The 27,085-nt window shown below is 46.9% G+C and overlaps 1 protein-coding gene across 1 annotated transcript in view; it reads right to left on the minus strand.

Moving 5' to 3' along the window:
• Positions 1-9,821: 9,821 nt before the first annotated feature.
• Positions 9,822-27,085, minus strand: part of TMEM266 (transmembrane protein 266) — a 98,500-nt gene continuing 81,236 nt past the window's right edge. Inside the window, 2 exon segments of the mRNA XM_043988109.1 lie at positions 9,822-10,962; positions 14,825-14,884. Coding sequence (XP_043844044.1) covers positions 10,361-10,962; positions 14,825-14,884 — 662 coding nt within the window. The 3' untranslated portion in view covers positions 9,822-10,360.

A 27,085-nucleotide genomic window follows, 5' to 3' on the forward strand; every position in this document is an offset into this window, starting at 1 on the left:
CACTGATCTAATTCGAACCACCATGTTCCAGGGAGTGGCACCCACTTTATTCTCAGTCCCTTTTGCTCCCGAAGAAAGAGCTACTGTAAATGTTGTTGTACCGATGGGTCCTTTCCCTCTGCCTTTGATGCCTTTGGAAGTCTGTGCCTAGTTGGGTGTCACTAGATTAAAGGGTATATTTTGGGGCTCAGCTTCCAAGTCGCTTTCCAGAATATCAGGACCGGTCAGAACCCTGTGAACTGCAGGCCAGTGTGAGCTCAGCTTCATTGCTTCCAGATCCCACCAAACTGGAAAAGCTGTAGATGCAGCTAGGCTGGGAGACAGGCTGAATCTCCTGTCAGGATCGGTCTGTGTGGGTTCAGGCCATCTCATCAGGATGCTTTCTTAGTCCTCCCCTTCCTACATTCTGGTGTCTCTCACACCGTTTCTGTGCGAGTCATCCTTGGCAGCATTGGCATGCCCAGCATGTAAGAGCCAACATAAATACTTACTAAATGGATATACTGCCTGCTATTTACACTTGCCGCAAATCTCTGAAATGTTCTTTGCATTTATGTTACAAGTTTTATTGATGGAATTTGCTTTTCCATCATAGTCATTGCTTCCTTCCACCTCCTCCCTGCCCCGTGTTGTTTAAATACTCCCTTGTAACAAAGAAAAACAGGTAAGTGAAACCAGCCCCAAAGTGATCATGTCTGATAGTGTATACAACATGCTGCACTTGCCGCTCCCCACTTCCATTTCACTATCTGTTCTCCTGCACCAAGGTTGGTCATTACAATCTCTCAGAGTCTGGCTTCCTTTTAATGTATGTGCCTTTGGCTGGCATTAAGGTGACCATTGTGTTTGCATCACTGTAGATGTCGTTCCCTTCTCCACCTTTTTCCCCCTGAATTCCTCATGTGGTCGGAGCAACATTCTAACCTCCTCCCCCCATGCAGGTTGGGCTGGTTTTTCTTTAAAAAGTATTGAAGTCACCCTGGAAATTTGATTGGTTCAGGGGACTAAAGCTTGGGTGGTTGACATTCCTTTTGGATCATCCGAGTTAAAACAACCAGAAAGGCTTCTATTTAGCTCAGACATTTGGCTTACTGACCATGATGGGCAACTCCTAGGCAGGAGAACTTCACTTGGCTAAATCAACCCTTGTTGTCCTTGGTACTTAGTCTTGAATAGTGATGGCCATCTAAATATCCTTTTTTAAAATCCGTCAAATGACTTATGTGTGTCTCATTTTGTTCTGATATTGAACCTAAACCATCAAGGGATTGAAGGCTGAGTAAAGCCTGGCTAAGACCACTTGATATTCATAATTTCTTCCTAAGCACTTTTGATTCTGCACATCAAGCTGCTCCATAGACTGCAGCCATAGAGCATCACCAGGAGAATACTGATGGATTGTCATCCCAGGGAACAGCTGGAATCCTTAAAAGCCTGGTCCCACTCCCCTCTTGTAATCCAACCCATTTTCTTCTTCCAGCTCAAATCTAGGTCCATTCACAGGATCTAAGACACATGTGCCGGCAATATCCTTATAGCATTCTGTAAGGTAGGATTTGAACTCAGGTCCTCAGATTCCTGAGCCAGGGCTCTTTCCACTGTGTTAGTGAATCTACATTGGAATGGTATTCCCCCCAGTTTGTAAGTCCCTTCTTCGTATTTTCCCATAGGCACTCCGTGGAACATCCTGAGGTACTGGAGGATTTGGGCCTTTTTGCATTTCCTGGTTACTGGGACAGTGCTTGTCCAGTCTGACATTGAATTTTCAGGAATGATGCCAGCAAAATGTAGATCCTGACAGGTTCCCCCCCCCCAGGGTAATGAGGGTTAAGTGACTTGCCCAGGATCACACAGCTAGTAAGTGTCAAGTATCTGAGGCTGGATTTGAATTCAGGTCCTCCTGAATCCAGGGCTGGTGCTTTATCCATGGCACCACCTAGCTGCCCCAGATACTGACAGTTCTAAGATGAGAGAAAGACTTGGAGTGTGGGTCTAGATTGTGTTTGACATTTGAGGGCCAAACCAGTTACACATGGAGAAAATCATCTTCAGTAGGCTGACCCTTAAGTGACTCCGACAACCCATGAAACAAAGATCTTACCAACATTTTTTTAAAAAGAGAATTTTCAATAAATAATTACAATTATTTGCTTCTCACAATTACCCCACGAGTTCATTGGAGATAGTGAGTCAGGATATTCTGGAAACATTTGTAACAGACTACAAATCTATCCCTTCTCCATCCATATGCAGTAGACAGGGAAAAGATACGGATGCCTCCTTATTCCTTTCCTTATTTATTTTGGGAAGCAGACATGCATAATTTGAATAACCCACCCCCGGGCTGCCCCTGGTGCCCTCAGGTGCTTGTCTCTGAAAGAGAGTGTGCTTATCTGAGCCTCTAGCAATATGCTGGGGGGTGGGCATGGGGGGGAAGTACAACCACCTGGGTGCTGGTAGGCAAAGGATGTCAATTGTGATAAGTCACCATAAGCCAAAATGGAATTGGAGAAAGAAAGCCCCTTTTGGATGCACAGGAAGATTTCTTCTGGAGTCCCCAGGAGATGTCTTACATGTGAGACCTGGGACTGCATGAGAAGTCTCTGGAAATAGAGTACCTTGCAACTGTGTTTTTGAGCTATGATACAAATTACCCAGAGGATTTTGCAAACAGAAAATAAACTGGTCCCCCCCAAAAGGAAACAACCACCATATACTGGGATTTGAGGAGAACTGTATGGACCGCATGGACTGCTGAAAGGCTAGCTCATGGGACAAAAGCTAATGAATAGCTCCGGAACCATCTGCTGGAAGCTGAAAAAAACTGTAGGAATGGAGGCATGAGATGTGAGCTAGCAGAGAAGCAATGCTATCCAACCAGCTCATGGAGCTAAAGAGGGGAAGACTGTTGTGGAGAAACAACCCCCTACTGGAATCATACCTGAGGAAATACAGGAAGTAGTTGAGTTCACTGTTGGGTATTTTGTATGATCTTTGATGTCAACTCTAAATACACCTATCCATATATTGAGTCTTGTGAGCCACCTGTGCTTGTAAGGAGGAACTCATGACTCTACCCTTGAGGTGGAGGTTGTAATGGATAGGAGGGGCATGTTATCAGATACTGAAATTCCCAAATTTTCTAGGTAGATGTAATGAACCAGAGAAGTAAGAAGGCCCATCAAATATACCCACATCTTCCATGTATGACACAAGGTTTGCACATTTATTTGAATCAGCGTGGTACAACAGAAAAAGTACTGTATTTGGAATCTTAGGACAGGGGGTTGAAATCCTGGCGCTGTTGCTTCTTACCTACATGACCTTGAGCAAGTTTCTTAACATTTCTGTGCCACAGCTTCCTCTTTCTTTCTTTCTTTCTTTCTTTCTTTCTTTCTTTCTTTCTTTCTTTCTTTCTTTCTTTCTTTCTTTCTTTCTTTCTTTCTTTCTTTCTTTCTTTCTGGCGGGGCAATGGGGGTTAAGCGACTTGCCCAGGGTCACACAGCTAGTAAGTGTCAAGTGTCTGAGGCTGAATTTAAACTCAGGTACTCCTGAATTCAGGGCCGGTGCTTTATCCACTGTGCCACCTAGCTGCCCCCCCTTTCTTATTCACAAAAGGAAAAGGGTTGATTCTATGTCCTTTCCTGCTCAAAATCTATTATCCTATATAACTCCTTTGTGTAGAACAATGGGGAAGGTACTAAGTTTAGATAGAAAGATTGCCTGGAGAAGGTAGTATTAGACTTGGGCTTTAAGGATGAATATGAATTCGATAGGTGAAAAGGGGAGAAGAAACAGTTTAGGAATAGGTAAAATGTGAGCAAAATCTACTGTGAGCAATGTCAGCTAATACTGACATTCTCTGGTACCTTAAGATTTTCATAACAAGGCAGATAATGGCAAGATTATTATCTCCATTTGACAGATAGGGAAACTGAGGCTCAGAGGAAGAAAATGGTTTGTCAGTGGTCACAGTATTAGGAAGTATCCCAACTGGGACTTGAACCCCGGTTTCCTGATTCCACTACATTGCACTGTGGGCAGAAGAGCACAGCATGAGCATGGAAAATAGAGAACAACCCAGTTTGGGGGGAGTGTGGCAAACAGGAATAGGAATTTGTGAAATAAGACTTAAAAGGTAAGTGACAGCAGATTACAGAGGGCCTTGAATGTCAATCCGAACTTTACTTGGTGGGTGACAGGGAGCCACTGAAGATTTTTGAGCAGAGGAGAGACATAGCCAGGTAGATCTACTCATAAAGGGAAGTTAATCTGGCAGTGTTTGGATGGTTTGGAGGGGAGGGGAGTGGTCATGGGAAAAAACTGTTGGAGACCATGCAATCATCCAGGTTGGTGGAAATGAAGACCTGTATTAGATTCCCAAAGGGGTAATGGGACCAGAGAGGAGACATCGCAAGGGCAATTCTACAAGTGCCTTCCCCACCCCACTCTTTATTTATCTGTCATTGCCTAATAAATGCCTCAATCCCTGTTTGGTTCCTTTATCTGCTCATTTGACAGTTTCCATGGATGATACTGAATATGTCCCCACATGAAAGCAATAGCAACATGGAATGGGATTTATGTTATAGAGCACTGAGCTGGGAAGCAGGAAGAGACTTCAGTTCAATCCTGCCTGGCAATAAAGCCACAGGGAAACCATTTAAGTATTTGAGCCTCCATTTATTCATCTGTCATATCTGAGACCTATCTCACCAGGTAGTTGTGAGGTTCAAATGTGATAAGCTAGGCAGAATACTCTGCAAGCCTTAACGAGCTATATGAATCAGTTAATAAAATAATAGCGAGGATCAGCTCTAGAGTTAGAAGATGCTCAGCTTGAAAGGTCTTCTAGTTCATCTCCCTTATTTTACAGAAGGGGAAACTGAGGTGGGCAGGTGTAGTTTGTCCAAGATCACACTATAAACACCAGAGGCAGGCTTTGCACCCATGTCATTGAATTGTAGAACCTGATGTGTTCTCCCAGGAAAGCATTGCTGTCCAAATAGGGATTGCTTTATGGACCTCTATAAGATGGACAGAGACAGAGGGAAGGAGGGAAGAAGAGAGAGAGAGAGTGAGAGAGAGAGAGAGAGAGGAGGAGAGAGAGAGGGAGAGAGAGAGGAGAGAGAGGAGATACAGGACTAACCCAAAGTTAGGAAATGACAGAGATAAGACAGTGACACCTCTGTGATTTTGGTTGACCCAGATGTCAGGGAGACTCCCAGGCTAGGTTTCTATAATTCTTGCATTTTTCTGAGCAGAATTCAATGGAATGTTGCCACTATTGATCTCAGGGTCTCAATTCAGCACAGAGACCATCTAGTCTGACCTCTACCTGAACAAGAATCCTTGAGTTCTGGAGTCTGAGGGTTTGAGTTCAAATCCTACTCTGGCTGTTTACTATCTATATAGCCTTAATCAAGACCACCATCTTCCCTGGGCCTCAGTTTCCTCAACTATAAAGTGGGGGAAGAGAGATTGAACTAGAAGGTCACTAAGTCCCCTTTCAATCTAGATTCATGATTCCATGACCCTAGTGGTCATCCATATTCTCTGCATTGAGGAGTAACTCACTATATTTCTGGAGTTCTCATTGTTAGGGAGTCTTCTCTTATAGCTGAAATGTGCCTTGCCCCAGGTTCCAACCACTACCCATAATTCTGCCTTATAGGCCCATGAAAAACCCTACAAATCCTTTTTTTTTTTTTTTTTTTTTTTTGCAGGGCAATGAGGGTTAAGTGACTTGCCCAGGGTCACACAGCTAGTAAGTGTCAAATGTCTGAGGCGGATTTGAACTCAGGTCCTCCTGAATCCAGGGCCGGTGCTTTACCACTGTGCCATCTAGCTGCCCCTACAAATCCATTCTTCACTTGATAACCCTGCAGACATCTGAGACAGCTGTCAGAGCCTCCTCCTCCTCCTCTACCCCAATCTCTTCTCCGCACTAAAATGCACATTTCCTTCACTCAGACCCTCACTTCCCTGTTGCTCTTCCCCTGGACCTCTAGAGGATGCTGATGTGGGTCTAGGCCTGAGATCTAGTTGGCAAAGGGAGTTCCTTCTACCAGTGAGGACCAGGAACCACTATGTAGCTTAGGGTCTTGGGAGTTGCAGGGATATGGGGTGGGCAGCGGAAGGGGAGTGAAGAGGCTAAGGATCACACAGCTGGTCTATATCCTTGTGACTCCCAGACCAGCTATGACACCCACTGTGCCACGGTGCTTGATTTCCAGCTGGTCCAAGTCCTGCCTAGAAGGGGGAACACGACACTCCAGGTGTGGTCAGAGCAAGGCAGAACACTGAGAGCCCATCACCTCCTATCACTTCTGGGCATTCACGTTAATGGTTAATGTAGCATCCAAGCCCATTAAGTTTTATAGCTGTGGTATCACACTCCTGACTCATGGCTACAAAGCTACCACTCCCTCTCCCGGGTCACCCTTTCTGCTCCATGTATTCCCCACCTCACAGGGATGTTGGGGGAAAGGTGCTTTGTAATCCTTAAAGCATGCTATGGGGTCATGGGATTTTACAGCTGAAATGGATCCCAGAAGCCAAATTTTAGACCCCCCCCCATTTCATACATGGGGAAACTTGGGGCCAAGAGAGGTTAAAAGACTTGTCCAAAGTCTTCTCATTCCCAGTCCTTTTCCTCCTAATAATAATCAACATTTATATGGATCCTCATAGCTAGGCCAGGAGGCAGGTACTACAAGTACCATTATCCTCATTTTAGAGATGAGGAAACTGAAACTCTGAGAGGTTTCACAACTTGTTCAGGGTCAGAAAACTAGAGTCAGAGGCAGGATTTGAACCCAGGTCTTCTTGGCTCTGAACTCTCAGCCCAGTGCCTGGCATGATTTCGGTGCTTAATAAATGCTCATTGACTGATTGAGCCCAATACTCTGCCCACTATACCATACTGTCTCCTAAATGTGGGTACCAGTAGGCACTTAATAAGTGCTTATTGATTGAGGTTTTTGGTTTGTTTTTGTTTTTGGTGAGGCAATTGGGGTTAAATGACTTGCCCAGGGTCACACAGCTTGTAAGTGTTAAGTGTCTGAGGCCGGATTTGAACTCAGGTCCTCCTGAATCCAGGACCAGTACTCTATCCATTACGCCACCTAGCTTCCCCCTTGATTGAGTTTTATGTAATGGACAGAGGGCCAAAGAACCCAGGCCTTAGATTCGTGAGCACTGTGCCGTGCCTGGTGAGGTCTTCCATTCGGAAGTTGGAGGTAAGCCTGTTTTAGAAGTTCACTGACATAGCTTTGGCTCTTAACTTCAAAGCATGCACAGGAACGCTCTGCCTGTCTCCTGTTTGAGTAGTGTGTGGTGAAGGAAAGACCTCTGGGTTGGCTGCTTAGTCAGAATGAGAGGGATCCAACGGGCTTTCTTTATTTTCCTGCTCAGCCTCAAGGTGTAGGGACGTCAGAGGGGAGATGGAGTGGTGTACTTTTTACCTCATTATAGCAGCTGCTGGCCCCCTGGGCAAAGTTGTGTCTGGGACAGGGGCCAACTCCTCTTTCCTTTGGTACGGGACCTTGTCAGATCTCAGAAGGTCTAAGAATGGGAGCCTATAACAGAATTTGTTGGCGGCTGAGCCCAGTGATGGGCATGGCCCTGAGGGGAGGATTGAAGGCAGTCAACACCATGTTCTGCAAGCAAGAGAATAACCTCATCTATTGGCTGTGGGGTGAATGATTTGGTAGCTGTTCCTCTAAGTTGGAGCTCACTCTCTCCTGGGGCCCAAGATGTAGAAAGGAGAGGGTTCCCCTGATTTGGGGGTGCTGTTTGTGCTTTTGTGTTTTGTGCTTTGGTTCTTGCTATATTTTTTCAGTAAATGTCTCTAGTTCATATTAATTGGCTATATGATATTGGGGCTCTCATCACAGGGCAATCAATGATACAGGGAAGATACCAACTCTTATTGGTGATTGCTATTGGGGAGAACACCCCATAACAGGGAGCTCTGGCCAATCCCATTGCCCCCCAAGGGTGCCTAGTGTGGGTTGGGGGAGTAAGTCCAAGGTTTTGCTATGTTTACTAATATGATCAATCAAATTATTGCACAACACGGTCATCAGCTGGTGTCAGTGATGTGTTATTTGACCACACTAATTGTAACAGCCTCCACAGACGTCCTCCATGGATGCTTCATCCCAGGTGGAGTGACTCTGGGCTCTTGTAGGCTTGGCCATCCATGGACCAGTGATATACCATGGGCTGCCCAACCCTGGTCTGTGGGGGAAAGGCTCATCAGCCTAGGGTTGGCCGCTGGGGAAGGTGCTTCAGTTGGCAGGGAAGGTCCTCCGTGGCCTGGCTTCAATTGCACATCACCCCGCTATGGTCTGGCCAGACTCATCTTTTTTATTGTTCCTCCATCTCCGAGTCTTTGCCCAGCCTGTCCTCTGTGCTGGGAAGGCACGCCCTCCTCACCTCTTCCTCTTAGAATCTCTCATTTCCTTCTAGGCTCAGGACAAACACCACCTACTGCACGAGGCTTTTCCCACTCCCCAACCAAGCATCAATGCCTCACACTAGCCCCCGCCTCCAAATCACCCCCAAATCATCGATTGTGCAGCTCCAACTGAGCCTTCACCCTCCTACCTGGCATCTTGACCCTCCTCATCTCTGCCTCCTGGCTTTCTTTGGATCTCAGCTAAAACCGCCTTCCTGCAAGAAGCCTTTCCCAGCGCTCCTTAATCTTGGGGCCCTCCCCAGTCTTAGTGACCGTCTTGTGAGACCATCCATAGTTTTTCCTCTCTATTGGACAGCAACAACAACAAAAATGTGTTGTTTATACGTAGTTGTTTATGGGTTCTCCCCATTAAACTGTGACCTACTTGAAGGCAGAGACAGTGTTTTTGCCTTTCTTTTGTATTCCCAGAGATTAGCAGTGCCGGCACATAGTAGGTGCTTAATAAGTGCGGGTTTGAGTGACTGTATACCTATCCCTACTGTCTCTTCCGTCCAGACTGTATGATCCTGGAGGGCTGGGTCTATCTCACTTTGAGGGCTTAATGTTCACTGATTGAATGAGGGGAGAGAACACTGACATTAATAAATAAAGTTCTGGGCCTTCGGCAGTTAGCACAGATGGTCTGGCCAATGGTCTTAGGGGTCAGGAGACTGGGTTCTTCAGTTGATAAGACCCATACAGCTGCTCCTACTTAGGGCGCAGCTACCTGAAGGGCCTGACTTAGGGAAGGAGTAACCTCACCCTCAAGAGCTAATTTTGCACCTGGGGCAAGTAGCAGGAAAAGTTTCATTCAGAGTCTCTGGAAAGGTTGCTGTGGCCTAGGGCCTAGGGCATAAGGTAATGTGGGAGATGGGCCCACCTTGAGTTCAGACACTGGTACTCTTAACTAAAATAATCCTTGCTAACTACAATAGTTTCTCCAATGCTGCCTGTCCCTAGTTAATAGCCTGCCTGTCTGTATCTGAAACTTACTGATAAAAGTCTGGTCACTTCCACCTGCCACCCCCCACCCCCCAATTCTTTGTAAATTTGGCTAGGTTTTAAAAAAATGAATATTATTAAAGCCAAGTTGTAGCCCTTTCCCCATTCCCACACTCTGGGACTTTACCGAGATGCCCCAAGACAAAAACTAGATTTGTTTTCAGAATATTCCAAGATCCTGATGATAAAAATATGAAACTGAAATCTGAGAAATATGACATATGAGAAATATGAAATAGGAGACCGAAAAGCCAAATAAAACAGAGAGAGCCCAGACACCATTTCTTCCTGTCTCGACCTTCCAGAAGATTCTCTGCAAAGGGCTTTGGGGGGGGGGAGGGTCAACAATACACAGAGGTAAAATAAATAAAAGCCAGCCACACTATTGGTACAAAGGGGTTTGTTTAGAGCTGTTGTGTACAAAGAAAATGTAAGAAATCAGAGAAAGAGAATTTGACACTCAGCTGTCCTCTCCCCTGCTAAAGCCAGACCCTGGCGTTAGGGTCAACAGTCTTTGTAAAAATGACTTTTAAAAAAACAACCGCCATCACCTGGCTGACTCCCACCCCCCACCCAAGTCCACCCTTCCTGCCTCCCAGGCCTCGAGTGAAGTCTGAAGAGCCTGAACCTCTTGGGAAGTCACTGTAGAGCGCTGTGCCTTTGCCAAAGGGTTAGTGGATGGACCTTTGGAAATAGAATGGATTTGTGCTGTTCTCGGGGTGCATGCTTCTGGAGGAAGAGTGGGTTTGTCCTCAGGCCCCCCGCTTCTGCGTCCCGCTGGTGATGGTCCCTGTAAAGCTGTGAGGTGATTGTCTCCCATCCTCCCCCCTCCCTTTTTCCTCAAGTCCCTCCCCACTGCCCACACCTGCCTCCCCGACCCCACTTCAAAGCGCATCAGGACTCTGGGATCCGGTTCAACTTCTGCTCTTTGGATCCCAAAGACTTGTACTTCTCTTCCAATGTGGCGGGGTTTGGCTGAACGTGGATGACCGGCTTGATCTGAAAGACGGCGAAGCCTTCCTGGTTCTTCTCGTTGTACATCTTCACCCTGTGTTCCACCTCTGGGCTGGTCAGGGCAGAACTGGCTGGGCTGGGCCTTCTCAGATTAACGAGGTCCAAACCTTTCTGCGCTAAGCAGGAATCCTCCGATAAGGAGGAGAGCAGTTCCTGGACCACAGTGCTGTTGACCTGGGGCTGGGAGGGTTTGGCCGGGGGCAGGGTCCCCACCTGCTCCAAGGGGCAGAGCTCTGACGACTCATCCCGGGTCGTGCTGAAGTCTGTGGAGCCCAAGGTCTGACTGCTGTCGCTCTGGGCCCATGTGACGGAGCTGCCCATGGAGCAGGACATGCTCCCGGATGTGATGCTGGCACAAGTCCCATTGCCGCCCAGTTTCAGGGGCATGTCCACTGTAAATCGGTCAGAGGAGGTGTCAGGGTGGTGGATATCGATGGCGGCCGTGGTGATCACACAGATGGCGGGCTCAGGAACTCCGCTGTCTGTAGGCAAATGAGAAAAGTTGGCATTAAGAGGGTCTGACAATGTCCCCCCCGCCCCACATCCCTCACTCAATAAACTCCAGTGGCTCCCTATTACCTCCCAGATCAAATATAAAACCTTCTCTTCTCCTTTAAAGCCCTTCATCACCCGGCCCCTGTCCCCCTTCCCAGTCTTCTCACTCTTCCCTTCTCACCACGGATTCTGAGATACACGGGTCCTCTCATTGTTACTCCCTCATGACATCTCATCTCCCCACTCTGTGACTGCCCTGGCTGAATACTCTCCCTTCTCCCCACCTTTGTCTCATGGCTTCCCTGACCGCCTCCAAGACTCAGCTCAAATCCCATCGTCTTCAAGGTTGGTTCCCCCCTCTAACCCCCTGACTGCTAGTACCTACCCTCTGCACCCACCTTCCATTTGCAATGTATGTTTCTTGTACGTATGGTTGGGTTTTCTCCCCATTAACATGTGAGTCCTTGAGCATGGGGATTGGGTCTTTGCCTTTTCAGATGGTATCCCCGGCGCCTGGCACCAATGCCTGGAATAGCCTACGCACTTCATAAGTGCTTGTTGACTGACTGATAGAAAACAGCTTGTGTGAAAAGAATATATTTTTCGAGTGGTTCTCAACATGTGTCATAAATTGGGAGGCAGAGAAAAGGAACAGCAGCCGTGTCTGTGTGCCTGAGACCATGGACACAGTTGCCAGCCTGTTCCTCTAGACTATGTGAGGGCATCATCAAGGAGTCACAGGATGAGACTGGAAAAGTGGCCTGGGTGTGGAGGAGGGAGGGGCGACTGTTAGTGGAGAGTGAGCATTTGTGTTGAGGGCTTGGAAGCTTCTGAGTGGTGTGGTCAGAGGGTGGGAAGGAACAGTCATATCCATGGGAGTCAGTTTGGTGTGAACGATGGGGGAGGGGGTGGGCGCTGAGTGTTGGCCTGTCTTGGCCATGCTGGGGGAAGGCAGGGAACCCCAGAATGTGCTGGTGCTCCCCAGCTCCCAGTGCATAGACCAACATGGAAGGGTAATTAGATTTAGGCTGACGGGACATTTTCTGAGCTCTTACTGGTTCTGTTTGGGGAAAGGGCAATGGATACTGGGTCTCAGAATGATCCAGGCCATGGGGCGTGTGCCACGGTGAGAGATATTTAGTGACATCATCTAATCTTCAATGTCTCCCCATCTCTATTCTTTAAAAACCCTGACTAGACCCTATTCTCCCCTGAAGCTATTGTCTTATATCGTCTTTCCTTCCCTTCTTGGCTAAACTACTTAAGAAAGTCATCAGCTGCCTTAACTTTCTTTCTCTCTCCCAGCCTCTGAAGCTGCTCCTTCCAAAGTCACCAAAGATGCCTTCACTGCCAAAGCAAAGGGCCTTTTCTCAGTGCTCACACTCCTTGGCTTCTATGCAGCCTTTGCCCATGCTGACCACCCTATCCTCCAAGATACCCACACTTCTCTGGGTTTTCATAATGCTGCTCTAGCCTGGACAGTCATGGCTAAGTGACTTGCCCAGGGTCACACAGGATCAGGAGTCTTTTTTTCTTTCCAGGATCCCCAACCATAAGAAAAAATCAACTAAGAGCAGCATGTCAATATAATAAGCAAATCTATCAATCAATGAATCTATCAATCTATCTTCTACTTATTCCTATAAAAACATATCTTTATCCAACCATTCTGGAGAGCAATTTGGAATTATGCCCAAAGGGCAATAAAGCTGTGCATACCCTTTGACCCAGCAATCCCACTTTTAGGTCTTTTGCCCAAAGAAATCATGGAAGGGGGAAAGGGACCCACATGTACAAAAATATTTATAGCTGCTCTTTACGTGGTAGCAAGGAATTGGAAGTTGAGGGGGTGCCCATCAATTGGGGAATGGCTGGACAAGTTGTGGTATATGAATACAATGGAATACTATTGTGCTGTAAGAAATGATGAGCAGGAAGAGTTCAGAGAAACCTGGAGGGTCTTACGTGAGCTGATGATGAGTGAGATGAGCAGAACCAGAAGAACATTGTACACAGTATCATCAACATTGAGTGTTGACCTACTGTGATGGACTATATTCTTCTCACCAATGCAATGGTACAGAAGAGTTCCAGGGAACTCATGATAGAAGAGAATCTCCAAATCCAAGGAAAAAAAAGAAAGAAAGAACTGTGGAGTATAGATGCTGATTGAACCATATTATTTCTTTTGTTTTGGGTGCTGTTGTTTTTTTTTTTTTCTATTTTGAGGTTTTGCATCACTGCTCTGATTCTTTCTCTTGTAACAGGATTAATGCAGAAATAGGATTAATGTTATTATGTGTGTATATATATATATGTGTGTGTGTGTATATATATATGTATATGTATAGAGATATATAGATATAACCTATATCAGATTGCCTGCTGTCTGGGGGAGGGGGGAGGGAGGGGAGGGAGAGGGAAAAATCTGAAATTGTAAAGCATGTATAAACAAAAGTTGAGAACTATCTTTACATGTAACGGAAAAAATAAAATACCTCATACATTAAAAAAAACAACATATCTTTAACTCACCTGCCTTTAAAATTAAGAACGAAGTCTAGGAAACAAAGCTTTATCCCCAAAGCACAACACGTATTGTTTAAAAAAACATTTCAGATCTACTTTCTAAAGGACTGTGGGGGATTCAGGAAAAGTGGGAATGAAGAAAATAGGAAAAGCAAAGTAAAGAAAGAGAGGAAAGGAGAGAAAGGATGAGAGAGGTTTGTTTCGTTGCTTGTTGGTGATTATTGCTCAGAGGTGACATGCCATTCAATGTTAGCTTAAGAGTATTATCTGTTACCTATTTGTCCTTTAAAAGTCAGATTAACCATCGTTCCCAGCTCTTTACCTGCTCTACCAATCCTTCTATCTCTAGAGGCTCTGTGCTGGAAGAAATAACCAATACACAAAGGTGTAACTAGATGATCCTGAGTTGCATTAGCAGGATCCAGATTAAAGTCACTCCGAAGGCTAGAGGAAATCGAGGTAAACATTAATGTTGGCCCCTGGTCTGGAGTTTCCCCATTCTGACCAGGAGTGATCTCTTCCTCATTCTCCTTCTATATCACCACCACCACCTCCTCCTCCTCTTCTTCCTCCTCCTCCATCACCTCTTCCTCTTCCTCCTCTTCCTCCTCCTCTTCCATCACCTCTTCCTCCTCCTCCCGATGTAGTATTTACTGTGAAGTCATGTGCTCACCATCACTCTTGGGCTTGGTTTGGGATAGACTCAAGGACTAGGTTTGCATGGGACCCTCAGGAGAGTTAAGATCTCATATATAAGTCATACGGGGAATGAGTTCATGGATCAAAAAAAATTTTAAAAATTAATTAGATGTTCAGGAGAAAAAATAGGTGGCTATTCTTGAAGAGAGATTGAATGAGAATTTGAGGAGTATGAGATCGAACCCAAGTTCGAAATACTGAATCTGCCATTTTACTGCCTGTGTGACCTTGGGCAAATCAAATAATCTATTTGGGTCGAAATTTCCTTATCTCTAAAATAAATTAGATGGATCCTAAAATCTCTTCCAGTTCCAAATCTCATGAATCTATGAAAATGCTGGACATGAAGAAACACGAGTCTGCACCATCTCAGAGGTCAGACCCTCCACAGGGGCTGGGACTCTTCTCTTGGGTATTTTGTCTGCCACTGAGATCCAAACCACCAGGCAGAGGAGGGTGGCTCCCTTCCCCCTCACATCAGACAGGTGGTGATCTGTCTCCCAAGGTTCCAGTTGGGAAGAGGGAAAGGATGGGATCTATAAAGAATTATACCGGCCTCATGTCAGCCAGGGGTGCGGGCATATTGGGATGGTTGGTTAGAGCTCAGGAAAGGAGACTTACCACTGCTCGGCTCATTGTGATACTGCCTGATGTAGCTATTCATGTCATCCTTCATGGCTTCTGGGAGGGGGAGACAGAGAGGGAAACTGCTGAAATTTCCTTAATATTGATGGATTATCCACAGTGTGGCATTCATCCATCCATCCATCCATCCATCCATCCATCCATCCATCCATCCATCCATCCATCCATCCATTCTTTGTTTGACGAGCATTTATTAAGGGCCTGCTATATGCTAGATGCTGGAGGTACAAAGACAAAAATGAAACCGGTCCCTGCCCTCAACGAGCTTACATTTTACTGGGGAAAACAGCATGCATGCCAATAAGTCAATATAAAATATATGTATAGGTACATGTGCATGTGAATATGGGCAGCTAGGTGGCACAGTGGATGGAGCACTGGACTGGGAGTGAGTTCATAGCTAGCCTCAGATACTTAGTAGCCATGTGACCCTGGGCAAACCACTTCACCTTGTTTGCCTCAGTTTCCTCATCTGTCAAATGAGCTGGAGAAGGAAATGGCAAACCACTGCAGGATCTCTGACAAGGAAACCCCAAAATGGGAAAAAAATTGATCAGGAGCCCCTTTTAAATTTAATCTGCATAAACATTTCTCCATCACTTTCTTAAATCAACAAAACAATAAATTGAGCCCTGATTTGTAGCATCTGTGGATTTCCGAGCTGCAAATGCTCACGCTGAAAATTTAACAATCAGCTCTCCTAAGCCAATACCAGCTGGCTCTAGCACAGGCCTGCTGATACCCCTCTTCTCTCCTCTCAGTCCTGCTCCAGAACTAGTCCCATTTCCTCCCAAAAAAGCTTCCTGCATAACCCCAGCTCAACTGCTCTCTCCCTTCCTAACTACAAAGAGTACTAATTATTCCTTACATTCCAAAACCCACCATCAGATTCAATCCAGTGATTTATTATGCCTTTGTCTTCTGCTGTTCTCACTGTCTCCTGTGGGTGAGCCTTGCCTCTTTAATCCTCCCGCCCAGCCCAAAAGCAGAGTCTTTGCTCTGTCCCTGGTGAAAGGCTATGGTGGACACTCAAGCAAAGACTTTGAAGTTTTTCAGTCTGGGATCTATGAGGTTAAAACAACTTTTTTAAAAAATGCATTTCTTTATTTTATTTTAAATAACTGCCCTTCAGTGAAACTGGTTCCCTCTATAATCCTATTTTTCTTTTTAAACGGGCATTTAAAGCGTTATCCCAGGAAGGGGTCCACAGGTTTTGCCAGATGATGAAGAGAACAAATGGATTAACGACCCCTGACTTGGAAAGTAAATGAACTTGAGTGCTGATGGTGTATTCTGCCCCATGTTACAGGTAGGGGGAAAGCGGCTCCTGGAGAGGAGTGACCTACCGAGGGTCTTGGTACAGTAATGGCCCAGCCAGAGCTGACTTCATGGAGTCCAATGGCAAGGGTCCCGATGCCCTTCTCGGGGACTGCCCCTGCTCGGCCTTTCAGGCAGGGCTGGGGATGGCGGACGTGGCCTTGACCAGGGAGTGGGGGCGGAGGCAGCTGCCTGGAGTTTGCGGACCTGCTGAAAGCCTGGGGCACGTGGTCATCTCCTCTGAGAGGGTGCCTCTCTAACCCTACCCGGTATCTGACTGACACTCTAAAAGCCTCCTCTCTTTAAGTGCTCTCTGGGTTCTGGGGGAGGGGGAGGGCTTCTGAAAGGCTGAGCTCATCCCTGGGAGCCCGGCTACCCCGCTCTAGGATCTCCCCCCCACCCCGCTCCAGGACCCCATCCCCCCTCAGGGACCCCATCCTCCCCTCCAGGATTCCCTTCTCCCTCCAGGACCTCATCCCCCACTCCGGGACCCCATCCTCCCCTCCAGGATCCCCCCCCCCCAACCCAGGGTCTGACTCTTGGAAACTTAGGCGGTTTGCAGGTAAAAGGAACCGATGTTTTCGCAGGAGTGCTCTCCCCATACAACAAGGCCCCAAAACCACCAAGCAGTGCCGGGCCTCAGCCCTCCCCAGGCACACGCCTGTTTTCCGCACCCCATTGGTTCTTAAAAAGCTTTTTTGGCCCCTGTTGATCCTTAAATGCCTCCAGTCAGAGGTGTGTCTCCCGCTAATGTCTAAGTTTAAAGGGGGGGGGGGGCTGGTGAGTCGCCTGGGGGCATACTCCTGGGCCAGCAGAACAATGCTCTTGCCGGGAGCTGATGGCAAAACACACTTCTTTGTGCCCATTCATAATTCATGCTCTAAATGCCATCTCCCCATCACGGCTGGGGGCGTCTGCCTGGGCATGTTGGGAAAAGAGGCGTAGCTGGTCCCCCTTGGGATCAGGGAGAGAAAATCCAAGCAATGTCAGCAGCGGGGAGGGGTGGGGCAGGACCTGGAGGAAGGGACCATGGGCTACGCTGAATTGATGGTGGGGTGGCGAAGAGAGGGGGCATGGTTCTGATCCCTTCATTCCAGCTTGGTCAGCTCAAATGTGTGGGCAGGAGACTCGGTTAGAGTCACCTCCTCCCAGGTCTCAATGACAAATGGGAACAGGGACCCATTTCTACTTCAGGATAGGCATTGGTATAGGGCAGTGAGCACCGTTGTAACCAGGGTGAGGTGGTGGGGATGTTGGCTCTTATATAGAGAATCCTTGTAGTCCTTTGACAATGTAGAAACAACAAATGTTAGTAATAATATCTGTTAGTAATTAGTAATAGCACACCATTAGTAATAACATAAAGTGGAGCTCCCTCCCCCCTGGGGAAAAAAAAAAGCCTGGATTTGAGGTGTTTGCCCCTGGTGCAAAAATCACTAGTGCATCTTGGTAAAAGGAATAGAGAGGGATGCAGAGAATTCCTTTGGCATGACACCCCTCAGCACCCAACTTAAGCCTTGGAAACTACTTCAAGGTCAGTGATTGAGGACGGTATAAGCTGGTACTCCCTTTCCACAACCCTCACAACCCAAGTTTATAGTGTCGTGAGTTGCTATGATTGAAAATAATACTTTCCTGGTAGATAAGCCCCCTTGCATTTAGGCTATATGAGAAGCATTTTGATGGCAGGAAGTATCTTAGAACTTCATAACTTTCATCTGTTAAATGAGCTGGAGAGGAAATGGCCAAATACTCCAGGGGCTCTGCCAAGAAAACCCAAATGGGGTCATGAGAGTCAGACATGACTGCAATGACTGACCAACAATAACTGGAGCCAGAACTGAACCCACCCACAGTTCTTTCTCTTCACTCTGTTCCCTAACGTACTTTTTTTGTATGTTTTGTTTTTGGTTTTTTGGAAGGGCAATGGGGGTTAAGTGACTTGCCCAGGGTCACACAGCTAGTAAGTGTCAAGTGTCTGAGGCTGGATTTGAACTCAGTCCTCCTGAATCCGGGGCCAGCGCTTTAACCATTGAGTTAAGGGGCTTTGGGTTAAAGGCCCTAGAGAATGAATGATCAGATCCTGGGCTCCTGCCTTTCCCCAAACCATCTTGTTTTGATGAATTCCTACCTAGCTGTTAAAAGTCAATTCAAATGCCTCTCCCTCTCAGAAACCTTCCCTGAAATCCTTCTTTTTCTTTTCTTTTCTTTTCTTTTTCCAGGGCAGTGAGGGTAAGTGACTTGCCAAGAGTCACACAGCCAGTAAGTGTCAAGTGTCTGAGGTCAGATTGAACTCCTGAATCCAAGGGCTGGTGATTTATCCACTGCACCACCTGCCCTGCCCCTGAAATTCATTTATAATGAATTCTCACCAGTATGTTCTTTTGTAAAATTCTAATATACTCACCATAATATTATGAATTCTAAAAACCACATCAGCACATCAAAGTTGGAAAGGCTGTAGACTGTCTTGTACCTGAACAGGGATCCCCTTGTCATATCACTCACAAGTGTTAATCCAGCCTTTGTTTGGAGATCTCCAGTGACAGGGAACTCACTACCTCCTGAGGCAGCCTATTCCACTTTAAGACAGGTCTTAATGGTTTAGAAATCAAGTGAAAATTTGCCTGAAAATTCCACTCATCAAACCTAGTTCTGCCTTCTGAGGCCAAGCAAAATCAGTCCAATCTCTCTTCCTTATTGACCTCATTGTAAATCTACTCTTTGGGCTAAATAGCCCATGTTCCTTCAGTCTATGTTAGTATGAAATGGTGAACATTCTTTTCATCATCTTCCCAAGGATCTAGTCAAACCCCTTGCTTCTAGTTATGTGTCTGGTGGTCTTCCACTCTTACTAGACCATGAGGACAGGACCATGCCTTAGCTGACCTTTTTATCTCTGCAAACTGCTCATTTTTATTCTTTGGAGACATATAATACCGTTTGCCCATTGGACTGTACTGTGTCATGAAATTACAAGTCCATGCGCCCCCCCCCCAATGTTATTGTTTGGGGGAAGAAGAAACATATAGGAAACTGGAGAGCTCTTCTGGGTCCTTCTCCCAGAAGCTGAAATGGCCTAATTCTGCCCCAAAGTCTCCCAACCTCAAAGCCTGGACCCCTGACCTTCCTTGCGGGCCCCTCAGTGGGACATGGGTATGGAAGAGGAGGCTGCCCCAACTTAGGAATAAAAAAAACATTTAGAGAAAAACTCCTTCCCTCCTGCGAGCTCATCATGTAATTTTGATCTCCGGGCCAAGGAAAAAACAGTAAATTTGGTGCTACCATAAATGCCAACCCGGTCAGGGGACGCTGATTCCTCTTCATGCCTGCCCTCCCCCATCTCAACTTCCGTCAGGGTTGGGCTACATGCATCTTCTCAATGGTCCCAGTGTTGCAGCTGCCAACAAGCCAGCCTGGAATAGCATTTGTGCACATTTTTATGACAGTGTTTGGAAAGGGAGGAAGTGGCTCTTAGTGGTTCCAAGCATCCTTCTGCACCTCCATCCTTGCAGTTTGTATTTCTGCCCTATCCTTCCCAGCCTCATCAGCTCCTCTCTGTTGTTCAGTTGGTTTTTCCAGACAAAGGAACTATTCTCCTTATAACTGACTCTGGTGGGGCCAGGCCAACTGTGCTTGGGGATAACATGAAGAAGGAGCCCAAATAGAACTGGCTCCCTTGGAGTGATCGCTGATGGTGGCTTGTGAATCAGCTCAAAGCTCAGCCCACTTAGCAGTGGCTCATCCCAGGGTTGCTCGATGAGTAGGTAGTAGAGGATGCATTGTGATTTGAGGGCAGCCCCCATCCCCAAATATTGCCCCCAGTGCTTGTCATAGGGCCTGAACATCCACTCTTAGCCATTTGTTGGGAGTTTTGAGAACTCTTTCATCTACAAGACTCCCTTCTGAAGGAGAAGGGATCCCCCTAGGGCTTTTCCCTCCCCCCTTTGGCATTTGGAGTCCTCTAAACTTGGTTCTAACTGGACCACTTCCCTTCAACGCCCTCCCTTGTCCAGCCAAACAGGCTATCACCCCGTCTTTCCGTCTTTCCGCACTTATGCCTTTAGTCCCTTCATACTGGTAAGGTCCAGAAATACTGGCTTTCTTGCTGTTGCTCACACACCACATTCCATCGACCACATTCGTGATTCGCATAGGCCATTCCCATGACTGGAATGCACCCCCTCCTCCCCTCTGCCTCTAAAATCCCGAGTCTCCTCAAACCTCAGCTCAGCCCAGAGGCTGGAGAGCAACTGGTCCCCCTCCCATCCCCTCACTTATGGAGAATAAGAAACTATATTTTGTAGTGCTTTAGGCTGTAAAAAATTCTCCCCTCACAATCGCAGTGATAGGAAGGAGTGTGGGTGCTGCTATCCCCCTCTTTCGGAGGTTCGAGCTGAGACTTTGAGACTTGGCCAAGGTCACCCAGCAAATGAGTGTCTGAGGCCAGCCTCCAATCCTGGTCTCTTGAGTCCAAGTACTATCAGCAGTCTTCACATGGTACCACCTACCCTCTCTACGAACATACTTGGATCATGATAATAATGGCTATTACCTTGAGAATGACAAAATGCCATCACATAAATGTGATCCTCACAACCTTGGGAGATAGGTACTATTATTACAATTGGGGAAACTGAGGCAAATCGATTTTTTTTTTGGTAAATTAATTTTTAAGTGACTTTCCCAGGGTCACAAGCTAGTGTCTAAGTCAGGATTTGAACTCAGGTCTTCATGATTCCTAGTTCAGTATTCTCCTCCCTATGCCACATGGCTGCCTAACATGGAATTGTGGGTCATGGAATCCCTGGATTTAGAGTCTGAAGGTATCTTTGATGTTATCTAATCCAAGTCTCTCATTTACAGGAAACACAGCTAAGGAACTGTCAGGGCTGGGGTTTGAACTTAAGTCTTCCGAAAAGGTAAGTCTTCCCTCCCCAACCGTCCTGGGGTCATGGGATCATAGATTTAGAGATGGAAAAGACCTGAGAGGTCATCTAGTCCAATTACCCCTCATCCTCCTATTTGTTTAGATGTGAAAACCGAAGCTCAGAGGTCATTTGACTTACTCAAAGTCATATGGGTACCAAGGAAGTCAAAAGCAGTAGTCGTACCCAGTGGCGAGTTTCTCTTGGGGTCTCTACTTGGGGGAGAGGTCCAGATCTCGTATTCTTTATTCTATTCCTAATTATGCTTCTGCAGTGACTTTGCTACCATACACAGGGAAGGACCTCTTATCCCTCCCCACCTCTCCTCCGACTCCTTTTTATGGGTTGTCACCCACTATTAGAAGGTAAGCTCTTGAGGCAGCTAGATGGATCAGTGGATAGAGCACCGGCCCTGGATTTAGGAGTATCTGAATTCAAATCCAGCCTTAGACACTTGACACTTACTAGCTGTGTGACCCTGGGCAAGTCACTTAACCCCAATTGCCTCACTAAAAGAAGAAGAAGGAGGAGGAGGAGGAGGTAAGCTCCTTGAAGGCAGGGATTGTGTTTCTTTTTACTTGTATTTGCATCTCCAGAACTTGCCTTGTATCCAGCTTGGAATGTGGAATCCCAAACCTCGGGGCCAATGGGGCTTTTGGCTGTGGGCAGGATGACTTTCCTTCCTCAGCACCCAGAGCTCTTTGCAACCAGGACCTCATTAATCCTTCCAAAGCTCCAGTCAAGTGGAGAGCTGACAGTCTTCATTACTGAGGCTTTGCCCTCTGGGGAAGGCAGCCCGACTTGTCCATGGTTGCAGCATCAGGGAGGGGAGGCAGGTGAAGGCAGGTGGCATGAGTCAATGGCAGAGTCTGGGAGGGAACCAGGGATGATGACTCCCAGTTCAGCAGGAAAAAAAAATGCCCCAAAGATTGTGAGAGTGACACAGAGTCATTGGATTTCTGAGCTAGAGGTGCCTACTCTGGTGGGAAAAGCACGGGCTTTGGAGCCTGAGGAGCCGGGTTCAAATTCCAGCTCTGCCTCTTAGGATCACGACATTTAGACCTGGAAGGGCTCTTCCAGCTCATTTCATCTAATCCTTTCATTTTATAGATGAAGAAACTGAGGCTGAGAGAAGTTCAGTGACATGCCCAGAAGCATGCAGCTGAATCAAGATTTGAACCTCAGCTCTCTGACTCCAAATTCAGCATGCTTCCCTTTGACTTCATTGCTTCTTTCATTTCACTGACTGACTTTATGAATGAAGAAATTTTTTTGGGGGGGGAGGGGCAGTGAGGGTTAAGTGACTTGCCCAGGGTCACGCAGCTAGTAAGTGTCAAGTGTCTGAGGTCATGTTTGAACTCAGGTCCTCCTAAATCCAGGGCTGGTGCTTTATCCACTGCGGTGTCTAGCTGCTCTGAATAAACATTTATTAGGTGCCTTCTATATGGCAGGCACTATTTTTTTTTGTTTTGGTGGGGCAATGGGGTTTAAGTGACTTGCCCAAGGTCACACAGCTAGTAAGTGTCAAGTGTCTGAGGTCGGATTTGAACTCAGGTACTCCTGAATCCAGGGCCAGTGCTTTATCCACTGTGCCACCTAGCTGCCCAGAGGCACTATTTTAAGTACTAAGTATGCAAATACAAAAGAGAGAGTCTCTACCCATAAGCATCTTATGTTTCTATCTATTGGCAGAATCATTTTTTAATCTGTGGGCCTCAGTTTCCCCCTCTGTAAGAAGAGAGAAACTCTTAGTTTGCATGCTCTCCACATCCCTTCTGATCATATGCTTCACCCCCCTGGCAGAGGTGCCAGAGACTGTGGGCAAGCCTTATTTTTCCTCCCCTGACCTTTGGCACCTCACCTGGGCTCCTTCCCATCCCCCAACCCCCAGGAGGTAACGAAATCACTCCTAGTCCAAGGAGCCTCATAGTGTGGTAGGGGGAGACAGATGCACAAGGCCCCCATCAGAGTAGCTCTGGCAATCTTGAAATGTCAGTGTTGTGGAATGGGACTCCAAGGACTAGGATGATATACGGGGCGACGTGGCTACGCCCGCTGGGGACTGTAATTCATTCATTATGGGTGAGCTTCAAGACTAATAAATTTGGGAGGGAAGTATTAATGCCTACACAGGGGCACTGTGAACTTGGCAGTCCCTGAAGCCTGGGACTCTGCAGCCCTGGATTTTAAAGATGATTTAAAGGACTTGGGCTGGAGCAAGTCTGAACAGAAACTACTAGGCAGTGTTCTTTAGTCTGTTCGGGACCACTTGGCAGCTGGGGGTGGGGGGAACTCCCCTGCTCTCTTCAGGGAGGGCTTGGCAATGGCCCGGAGAGTTTCTGCTCAGGTCTCGACACTTCCACTCCCTTTGGATGCTGAGAGGCTGCACCATCACAGGATGACAAAGAGGCTTCATCGTGTCCCCTGTCAGCCTCTCAGTAGCAGCAAGAGCTGAGCAAGTAGAGTTGGCTTGAGCCATAGCATGAGCCAAGCTGGACTGATCCCAGGCCAGAGGACATGAGAGCTGGAAGAGTGCTTGGAGACTGGCGGGTCCAACTTCCTCCTGGCCAGCACTAGGAGGCGTGTGAGACGCCTTACACTACTCATATTATCTCAAGTAATTCTCGGTTTTCCAGCAGAGGAAATGGAAAGGAAACTGTCCGAGGTCCTGCAGGCAGTAGGTTGGAGGGCCAGGTGTCCTGGCTCCAAGGTCCCTGCTGTTGCCCCCCAGACTGCCCTGTTCTTTCCTTGACTTATCTTCTTTGGAAATAAAGTTCTACCTCCTGGGGCTACCACCATCCAACCCCCAGCCCATCAGCATCTCTTTCCAACAAGACCAGCTTCTTGACTTGGTTATAGTTAATGGTGATTGGGAATTGACAACAATCAAAGTCTGAAAGAGCTTTGAAGTAAGCAGAGTCCATCATGATGGGCAATGTGGGAGTCAGTTGTTGTTAACTCACACTTGAACTTTCTGGGCCTCAGTTTACTCATATGCAAAATGAGGAAGTTGGGCTGGGTAACCTCTAACGTCCCTTCTTCTGTTGACATTTTGTGTTCTAAGATTGCTCCCATCTCTCCCATCCTGTCCCACCAGCTCTCCAAGATACTGCAATGTGTTTAATGTTCTAAAATTTGGTTTTTTGTTCTGGTGTCTAGATTTTATATCTAAGGCCCCTCCCAGTTCCGGTCTCTTATGTTGTTTGTTCTAAGGTTCCTCTCAGCTCTGCCAAGCTGTTGACATTTTATGTTTCACGCTCCAAAGTCCCTTCTGGTTCTCTGTTTCTGATAGTCTGATTCTGTATTCTAAGGTTCCTTTCCTGTTCTATGTCTTTGGCTACAGGGCACTGATAGCTCTGGTCTTCTATGTCCTAAGGTTCCTTTTAGTTATAGCATACCACATTCTGTGCTTTAGGCATCTAGGTGGCACAATGGATAGGGAGTTACGCCTGGAGTCAGGATGTTCAAAACTGGTCCTCTGACACTTCCTAGTGGTGTGACCCTGGGCCAGTCACTTCCCCTCAGTCTGTCTCAGGTTCCTCAATTGCTAAATGGGGGGTAATAAAAGCACTTACATCCTAGGGTGATTGTGAGGATCAAATAAGACGCTATTTACAAAAAGAGCTTAGCACAGTTCTTGGTACATAGTAGGTGCTTTATAAATGCTTATTCCCTCCCTCCTCTCTTTTCTACGTCCCCACTTAGGGCTGACATTCTCCATCAGTGTTGCAAGGTTCCTTCTAGTCTAGCCAGTCTCTGACAGTCAATGTTCAGAGGTTCCTTTTAGCTCTGACATCCTGGGTTCTAAGTTCTAGGTCATCTTCCAACTCTTACATTCTAGGTTCTGTGGCATCTTCCAGCTGTGACCCTCTGGGATACATTTCTGTTTTGTTTTTTTGTTCTTTGGCTTTTTTTTTGTTTTTTTGTGGAGCAATGAGGGTTAAGTGACTTGTCCAGGGTCACACAGCTAGCAAGTGCCAAGTATCTGAGGCCAGATTTGAACTCAGGTCCCTCCTGAATCCAGGGGTCGGTACTTTATCTACTGCACCACCTAGCTGCCCCTTCTCTGGGATACATTTCTGATGGGTACTGGTCTTCCTAGGGTCTTGCTCAGGTTCCTCCTCCCTCCCCCACTCACATCTGAGTGCTAAGTCCCAGCATCTGCTCTTTGTTTTCACACGTGTCAGTGAGGCTTTTTTTAAACACAGTTGGCTCGGAGGTTGGGGTTACCAGCCAGGGCCTCTTTCATTCCTGCACGAGAGCAGTTTGGAGTGCCTGCTTACCAAGCAGCTATTCCAAATCTTGAGAGGCTCTCTGTCCATGGGCACCTCCCAGATGCCAAAGGAGAAAGCACGACAACCGAGCAGGATGCGTGACTCCCCAGTGGAGCCTGTGGTGGTGAAAGACTTGCTTCGACCCCACCAATGAACCAAAGACCGGGAGAAAGGAAATGCACAACATGGGTCTTTAAGAATCACCATGTACGCTTCCTCTGGTCATTTATTTTGTCTATGCTCCCAATGATTCCAGCCCCTGGTTGTGAAACAGTTGAAAGATGAACTCAAAACTGGAAACATCTGCCTTCTGTGTGGAGGGAAGAGTGAGGAAATGCAAGCTGGGGAGGAGGGTGACCTGCTTGGCAGCTGGACCTGGGAGACGGCACGTAGATCAGCCACAGAGGGGAGAAGCCTGTCCAGAGGGAGAATTAGATGTGGAGGGGCAATGAAGGGAAGGGGGAAATGCAGAGAATTTGGAGTCTGTTTACCTGACTGTATATGTCTTTATGGAGAGATAGAGGGCCACTTCTACCTTGTTCACAATCCTCTTCCACCGTCCTGGATTTCATTATTTTTTATTTTTTTGCGGGGCAATGGGGGTTAAGTGACTTGCCCAGGGTCACACAGCTAGTAATTGTCAAGTGTTTGAGGCCGGGTTTGAACTCAGGTACTCCTGAATCCAGGGCCGGTGCTTTATCCACTGTGCCACCTAGCTGCCCCAGATTTCATCATTAATCACATGGACGGTGACCTCTTGGAACATCACCTCCAGGCACTCCAGGTTGGCAACCTCAGAGTCATTTTCAACTCTCACTTTCAACATCCCGCCCCCCAATGCTAATTCTCATTGTCTCTACCCTCTCTAACTTTCTTCCTCTCCATTCACATAGCCAATTCAGGTCCTCACCATATTCACCTTCTAACAGGTCTCCCTTCCTTGAGCTCCTCCCCACTCCAATCCACTTTCCAGTCAACAGTCAATCAACAGACATTTATTAAGTAATCACCTTCTATGTGCTTTTAAGGATTGGCGATACAAAAAGAGGCAAAAGACAGTGCCAGCCTTTGAGGTGCTCACAAGTGAATGGGGGAGACAACTAGCAAAGAAATATGCACAGATAAGATATCTACGGGATAAATAGGGAGTAATTAAATTAAATTAAATAATTTAAGAGAGGCCCTCCGCACAGCTGATAAAGCATAGGATTGAGTATACCACTGCCTCCTCAGTCACACCTTCTGTGGCTCCCTACTACCTCTAAAGATCGACTATAAAACCCTCTGGTATTTAAAGCCCCTCACAAACTGGCCCCTTCCAGACTTCTAACACCTAAGTCTACCCCCCCCCATCTCCTGCCTCCATGCTTTTCCCCTGGCTGTGCCCCATGTTGGAACACTCTCCTTCCCTCCCCCCAGTTTCCTTGGCTTTCTTTAAGTCTCAGTGCAAATATCACTTTTGGGAGGCGGCTTTTCCTCATTTCCCCAGCAGCTGGTGACGACCTTTTGTCCACTCTGCCTATTTCTTGTATTTACATATATTAGACTCCTTGAGGCAGGGACTGTGTTTTAACTTTTCTCTATATACCTAGTACTCAGCATAGTGCCTGGTATATAGTAGGTACCTAATAAATGCTTACTGACCGACTAGCCCTTCCAGCTCCGGAAGTCTGTGATTCTATTGTAGCAGTGCCCTTAACAGGTCTTCACACCTCCCC

Source organism: Dromiciops gliroides, chromosome 2 (genome assembly GCF_019393635.1).
Source record: "Dromiciops gliroides isolate mDroGli1 chromosome 2, mDroGli1.pri, whole genome shotgun sequence".
Taxonomy (NCBI): Eukaryota; Metazoa; Chordata; class Mammalia; order Microbiotheria; family Microbiotheriidae; genus Dromiciops; species Dromiciops gliroides.